Raw genomic sequence first — 7,271 nt, 5'->3', positions numbered from 1 at the left:
TCATTATTTTTCATTCTATATCCAGATCATTAGCCTAAGTCTTGGGAGAAGGCAACATGAAATGATATGACCTTTACTAAACCATACAAACCAACTTCATCTACTTTCCTTTGAGCATCCCTTTTTTTCTTATTCTCTTACCCACGCCATCCTTTTTAAAGTGAGCCTCATTGCACATAGCTCATTAGTACAACATTTTGATATCATGTAGTGGGATAATTTTAACATCAGGTAGCCGCTACCCGGAAGAGAGTGACCTTGATATGAGAGGTGAGAGGACCACCGCAGAAAGAGTGTAGTGAGTAACCTTCAGATCATAGTGTCAAATCTGTATAGAAGTACATCCTTCTACCTGATGGAGGACCATTGAGAAGCTCCTAGTCAAGCCCGCCATCAATTGCGACATGACACCCGAGCCAACGCAAAGAACCCTACCTTCGATTACACGGCTTGATGATCGATCGGGTAAATTACGCATCTCATTTCAAGTATTTCTTTATGTGTAATGACATTCAAAGGGGGCACCTGTTTAGGCCTTTGTTTTATTTTGATGTAATTGTTTTTTAATTGGCCCATTAGGGGAAGGTATCTCATTTCATCACCTTTCCCCTAATGGCCCATTAAGGCATCCACCTATATAAAGGAGGGGATGCCCTAATTGAGAACTAGATTTGGCATTTGAAGATTTCAGAAATTCGAGTTATTGTGTTTTTTCCCCACTTTCTTTCAATTCTTCTAGTGGGTGGGTCCCACCATAGATTTATCGGGAGGGTCAATTACCGGTGAAAAGAGAGCCGACGTTGCCCAAATTTCATCGCCTTGGCCGTCTGTGACTAGGTGCATTGTCGTTGATCTCTCTCCTTGGGGATCTCTTCTTCATTGGCGTATTAGGACGTCTTCTTTCGGCACTATTGGCTTAAGGAAAGTAAATTATTGTTGCAGAAGTTCTTCTTCGGCGAATTATCTGAAGATTGAAGACATAAATATTGAAGCAAGTTTCGACTCTGTCACCGGCAATCCCGCCGTGAAGAAAAGGGAATTTATCAAAAGATCTACAAATGGACGTCGTGGTGGGCTTTTGCAACATAAAATTGATTCTTGGACCTTGATTGATCAAATTCGTGTTTCTTGGCAATTGTATCGATTATATAATTGTTTCCAATCAATCCTTTTAGTAGTTACAAAACAACATTAAACATAACAAGGGGCTCGCTAAGTATATAATTGATTCGTTCTTGAAATTAATTCAAAAAAATAGACTGAAAAAGCCTTGAGAAAGTGGCTCCCTGTGGTTCGACCCCTTTTTCATCCTATACTTTCTAATTGGGGTTAAGGGTAAACAGTACAATTTTATTGCATTTGTCTAATTCTAACGACATCATTAATTGAAATGATTGACCATTTTTAGGCTTATCAATGACCATACCCCCATCATCCGACGCGATACCACCACTTCAGGAGGAGATGACACGTGTCATGCACGTCAGCGTCATCAACATTGGACCTGGGATCTGAATTTCATTTACGATTAGATTTGATTTTTGAAATTTGGTTTGAAATCCCTAGTAATTTTATCTTTCCTCCAAGGCCTTTAAATAGGCCACTACTGTGATAGATCATTGGTGATTTTATTGAATTAACCTTTTTTTCTCAAGAATTGTCCTGGTTTCCTCTCTATCGCTACCTCTACCTCTCATTGCCACGACCGATGCACTAAGAGTAGGCTGCCCTTCTCATGCCCGCACCCCGCCACTCTCCCAATCGACCACAATGCACTATTGTTTGCCCGCTCGTTGTTGTCGCCTGCGCGTCCACCACCATCCACGTGGCCATCACGTGGAGCCATTGCTGTACGCGCGACCACCACGTGCAACCACCGCTGCCCACGTGGCCACCGCGTGATGCCTCCACCCACGCGGCCACTACGAGCAGTTGCTGTCATTCGTGCGGCCACCATGCACAGCCACTGTCGCCCCGCGGGGCCACTATGCACAGACTTATTCCTCTATAGATAGACCCCTAACTAATCACAATACATTGTCTCATGCGTTCAAGGTTAGCTGTAAATTTATCACATTTCTCATTGAAACAATGAGTATTTTAACACAAAATTGACCTAAAGAATTATAATTATAATGCAGCCTTAGTACACGAACAGTGTAGGAAGAGGACTTGAATCCACAAGCATTGCTCTACTTGAAGGAGCTAAGTCCTAAATCCACAAGGGGTTGTACTTGAATCCACAAGCACAGAAGCACACTCTTACAAAGAGAACACTCAGAGGGTAGAATTAACAGTTTCAATAAGACAATAGATTTCCATAGTGCTCAATCATGGGTACATGGTGGCCTTATATAGGCCACAAGAAGTTCAGGGTCATCCATTCTGACTGTACCCATAACAAGACAAGTCAAAACATTTAGGAAAATAATTATGACAAGGTGAAACAGAGGATAAGCAGCGTAATAGGTCTGAGCAGTGATATCCTGCAGATTTTGCAGCCTATAGAAGTTGTAAGGAGATATTTGTGTGGCTAAAGAAGATCATGATGGGACAAAACAGAAGATATGCAGCTTTGACAAGTTACAGGAGAGATCCAGCAGAAGAATAATCTGAAAGAAGATAATGTCGGAAGATCTTGTCAGAGAAAATCCTGTCAGAAGATCTTGTTAGTAAAAATTATGTCTGAGAATTTTTAGGGGTTCTAGGTATATTTCTGCATATATAGTCAGTTCTAGAAGAATCTCCTTCTCGGGCTACATCAAATTATGTACCTCATTCCTCTCTCCTCAAGGGTATTCTTCTTTTCTCATCTGTGATATTTAAGGGATTTGCTGCCTTTTGCTTCGAACATTAGTTAAAAATTTGGATTTCTTTCGTTCCTCATGTCTTATCTACTTTGTCCTAAAATCCTTTCCATTAGAAGCTCCTTGTAGTTTATAGACAAGATCTCTAATTAAATAAGCCAAAGTTCTCCATGTCAAGTAAGTTACAACTGCTTGCTTTGGAGCATCTTCTGGTCAATGCCTCAACCTACCCAAACTAGAAGAATTTCAGGAAGTGAAAACTGGTCTTCCAATCAAGTGTCAGGTTTAGCACTTCCCTACTGTGATGAACTAATAAGAAGTGAGACTTTCTCTTCAAGAGGGATGTGTTTTGGTGCCTCTATAATATCTCATCTATATTTCTCATCTCTGATCCGAATTTAACGTGTCAAGTCTAGTTAGAAAATTGAGATGCATCTATTCATTCGACCACCATTTTCAGACTATTTGGAGTTAGCTCTAGGTTCAAAATCGAGGTCTAAGTTGATTAAGTTTTAATCAGTGCTTCTTTTTATCTTTCTTTCAGAGCTTTATATGGCAAGATTAAGACGAAATCTCATTTGTGTCTAACAGTCAACTTTAGAATACAAGTTTGACTATCAATCCTCGTGGATCAGCGTGATATACCGCAATATAACGAGTCAATTTTGACTAAGTCAAAGGCTTTCATATTTATAAATTTGTCTTTTTTTACCTCAACAGAGATATTTCTAAATCAAAACATGTCAGGAGCGTTTTTTTTGTTAGATGTATAAATCAAGTCAAATATATATGTATATATGACTATATCTTGCTCGTTTTATATATCAACTCAAACGTATGTCAGTAACTTCAACTCTGAGCCTATTTCAACTCAAGTATAACAGTATATCTCACCCTAATAACTCATAAATGTATAACATCCTCTCACACAAGGGAATTTGCACATATTCGGCAACATGGGTTGTGCACAAGATATCTACGAAAGTGTACTTGATAGAGCTAGGCCCCTTAATTGACTGGCTTCTCCTCGTTCCTGCGGCGAGGTTCCTGTGACCTCACTTATCATCATACCAAGGACGTCATCCGTCAAGTGCGACGCTCTTAATGCTCCTCAAAAGGATAATTCCGGACACTCTGTCAACTGAACTTCTAGAAATGACAGTAACGAGTAAGGAATCGATTAGCAATGAACCCTCATCATATCTGGCTGGGATGCTCGTCATAGATTTATCTGCAGGAAATACTGTCCGATCGAACTGCCGCAAAGGGTATACTCATCTTTATACCATCGCCTCGAGCAGATCACCTGCGCAACATCTCTGCCATACTCGTACTTGAAGGCACAATCTCCGTAGCCGCAGAGGCTATCAGATAGCCGGAATATGCCAAACCAGACTACCAGCAGATCTCTTTCGTATCTCACGGCTCAGCGCACGGCGGCGCAAAGTCTCCGGCGGCGACACGACTCGACGAAGATCAACGGCAAATCTAATTATGAACCAGCCAAGTGTTCATAGCTTCCGAGGCGTTGACATTATTATAAATCTCCCTGGCCGGCGGAAGATCCTCTCCCCCCACTCGAACCGATCTTGTCGGCGGCGGTTCGGGTGGCGGATTAAGAAGGTTGACCTGCATGGCAGACGGGCCATATCCACGCGATCGCACCTGCATGGGTAGAAGCGCGAGGTTTCGACAGATAGCGCTTCGGCCATACCCCAAATCCTCCAAGAGGATCTCCGAGATATGCGCCGTAACAGGGAAGACTTAACGGCGAACTCCCTCGGAGCAAGTAAAATCTTCTTAAGACGGATATCGAGATCATTACAGATTTCTATCCATCTTTATATCCTCCCTCTCCACGCATGCCAGCTCGGTGGCGCAGATTTCTCCTCGGGATATTCTGTCACAGCTACGCGGGGCTTGACCGATATCGCTGCTTCCGTGTATAAATAGGAAGGTTCGGTGTTACAAAATTTCATACTTATGTCCCGAGCAAGCAGTGAAGAAGAAGATAGGAAGGGAAGGATGGCGACTTCGGGGCTCAAAGAGGAACAGATGACCGCCATGGAGGCTAGTCCGCTGCATGTACTGGCCGTCGATGACAGCTCTGTAGGTCGGATGATGATCGAGAAATTGCTCAATGGGTTTCCCTACCGAGGTACCCGCCTCCTTCTTCTTCTATCTCTGCACTTTCTTTCTTCACGACGCCAGCTATCTGTTATCTATGGACAGTGACGACGGTCGACAGCGGAAAACGTGCGTTGGAGCTTCTGGAGATGGGAAAGGCGAACGACGGATCCTCGTCCGCGGTAGGCCCTCTCTGTCTTCTTATCTGTTTCGCCATGACTTTTGACGAAACTCCGTTCTCTTGAGCAGGCCTCTGATGTGAACTTGATCCTTACCGACTATTGCATGCCAGAGATGACCGGCTACGATCTCCTTAAACGGGTCAAGGTATTTGTTTGTGTTCTCCCTCTCTCGCCTTGTCATTCTCTTTCTGATGAGGATGCCTTGATTCTGAAGGAATCGACTGCGTTACGGGATATTCCCGTGGTTATCATGTCTTCCGAGAATGTACCAACCAGAATCAGCAGGTGCGTTCGCCTCTCCCTTCTTGCTAGATTTATGGTGCTTCAGTAGTTCGAGGAATGAACGGGATGTAGTATATGTAGGTGTATGGAGGAAGGTGCTGAAGATTTTCTTCTGAAGCCGTTGCGTCCGGAGGATGTCTCACGTATCATGAAGTTCGTCGAATACCCGAAGTAAATAGTAAATTTCGCAGAAGAGTCGTCGCCTGAGGCTAAGCCCTTTCGAAGCATCACAACTGAGGAACGAATGGCGGGGCGGTGATCCAAACATGTTCATTGGGCATTGCAAAGAACGTGTCCAAAACCTTATCTTCATCTTTCTCTGATAACTCCTCGAAATGTTGAAGAAAAACGTTCATTTTCCCCGTGCACATGCAGCTTCTTTAAATTCTAAAATCACTGCGAAATTATATAACAGTAACCTTTTGTTAAATAAACTTATGATCATATATGGTACGTGAACGTAAACATAATATTTGTGTCGCATGCTACCTATTGATATATGAACAGGCATTCCTGCACAGCCTGCGGTGTCGTCGGTGAAAGTACCTCGCCAACGTTCAGTGAATATTATGTTTGCCATCTTGCCCAGACCTCGTAAATATCATCACAACATCTATAGGTTCCGAAGCGGCCCTAATTTCCTACCACCAATATGTATATGTACATTCAGTTTATTTCATCACAACATCTATATATACATTAAGTTTATTTCTTCTGCCGTTCATTATTTTAATAAAAATATATTAACATAATGACGTAGCAACATTGCATCGGACGTGCAAATACGGTTATCCAGCGGGCAATTAAGCGGATCGTTTTCATTTATCCGTCAACGATTTCGAATGTCCACGTATCTTTCACATAATTGATCGACGGTATTTTAAATTGTCCTAAATTTAATTTTGTCTACATCGGTGTTGTCATCACCTAACCTTCTAGATGAACATGGAACAGTTATGGGAAGATTTCTGTAATCTTGAGGAAAGGATCCGCCGATTTCTGGAAGGTAAACAATTTAAGAACAAGAGGAAACCAGGTACATAGGACTTTCTTCTAACGCCGCTGCGTCCGGAGGACGTTAGCGTATCACAAACTTCCCGAGCGACTTCAAGTAAAAGAATCAAGCTGATGGGGCTACGCCTGTTGTAACGTCCAACATTTTACTATTTAAAAATATTTTCTTATTCGAACTTTCAGTAAATTTTGAATAGAAAAAGTCTTCATCTTTTGGCCTGGGGAGTTCGGCTAACCGCTCCATCGCCTGTGGCCAGTGGCCACCGCCACTTAAAAACAAGCTTAACCTCCATATCTCCCAAGATTAAATACCCAACACTTCGTTCGCAGCCGCCACATTCACACTTCCCTTCTGCCGTCGACTTCTGCTTGAGCCGTGCGGCGTCACAGCTGAGCGCATGGGCCAGCTTCTTTTAGGGAGTGCGAAAATCTTGCACGAACTTCCTTCTCCCACGCTGACGAGTCCCAACCTTGGGTTTTTGAAGAAAAAAACTTTCATTATCATACCAGATCATCTAGAATCTATTTGATTGCGAGATAAACAAATAAAAATACACTGCGGTTAGGACATACACATCCAGTAATACAGGCCGCAACGGAAAAACTAAGTATCAGTCAGTTGTTTTAAAAGTCTACGATAGTTTGATTTTATCACAGTTGTATCATTAGAATTGCCAAGGATTCGCGCTCGGATTATATGCTTTACATCGCTGCCGCTATCAGTTACCTGACGCATCAAAATCATGAGAAAATGCCATCACTGTTCATAGCACTGAAAATCTGAGTAGGTGGCCTTGTACGCGTGTCACTCAGGCGTTAACTGCGTCGACTATCTTCTCACAGTCTATCTACCGATATC

At 42.6% G+C, this 7,271-nt stretch overlaps 1 protein-coding gene across 1 annotated transcript; it reads left to right on the top strand.

Moving 5' to 3' along the window:
* Positions 1-4,679: 4,679 nt before the first annotated feature.
* Positions 4,680-5,766, top strand: LOC144717049 (two-component response regulator ORR3-like). Its single transcript, XM_078592362.1, has 5 exons — positions 4,680-4,965; positions 5,040-5,116; positions 5,184-5,261; positions 5,331-5,401; positions 5,480-5,766. The coding sequence occupies exons 1-5, from the start codon at positions 4,791-4,793 to the stop codon at positions 5,571-5,573; spliced, it is 495 nt and encodes a 164-aa protein (XP_078448488.1). The 5' UTR covers positions 4,680-4,790; the 3' UTR covers positions 5,574-5,766.
* Positions 5,767-7,271: the final 1,505 nt, after the last annotated feature.

Source organism: Wolffia australiana, chromosome 2, assembly GCF_029677425.1.
Source record: "Wolffia australiana isolate 7733 chromosome 2, ASM2967742v1".
Classification (NCBI taxonomy): Eukaryota; Viridiplantae; Streptophyta; class Magnoliopsida; order Alismatales; family Araceae; genus Wolffia; species Wolffia australiana.
The sequence above is the reverse complement of the archived record's forward strand: the minus strand, read 5'-3'. Positions and strand labels throughout refer to the sequence as shown.

Bases quoted from the DNA above. Each gene is read 5' to 3' on its own strand.
- LOC144717049 (XM_078592362.1), top strand. From the start codon at position 4,791: ATGTCCCGAGCAAGCAGTGAAGAAGAAGATAGGAAGGGAAGGATGGCG. The intron at 4,966-5,039 runs GTACCCGCCTCC...ATCTATGGACAG, and splicing joins CAATGGGTTTCCCTACCGAG to TGACGACGGTCGACAGCGGA. The intron at 5,402-5,479 runs GTGCGTTCGCCT...TAGTATATGTAG, and splicing joins GTACCAACCAGAATCAGCAG to GTGTATGGAGGAAGGTGCTG.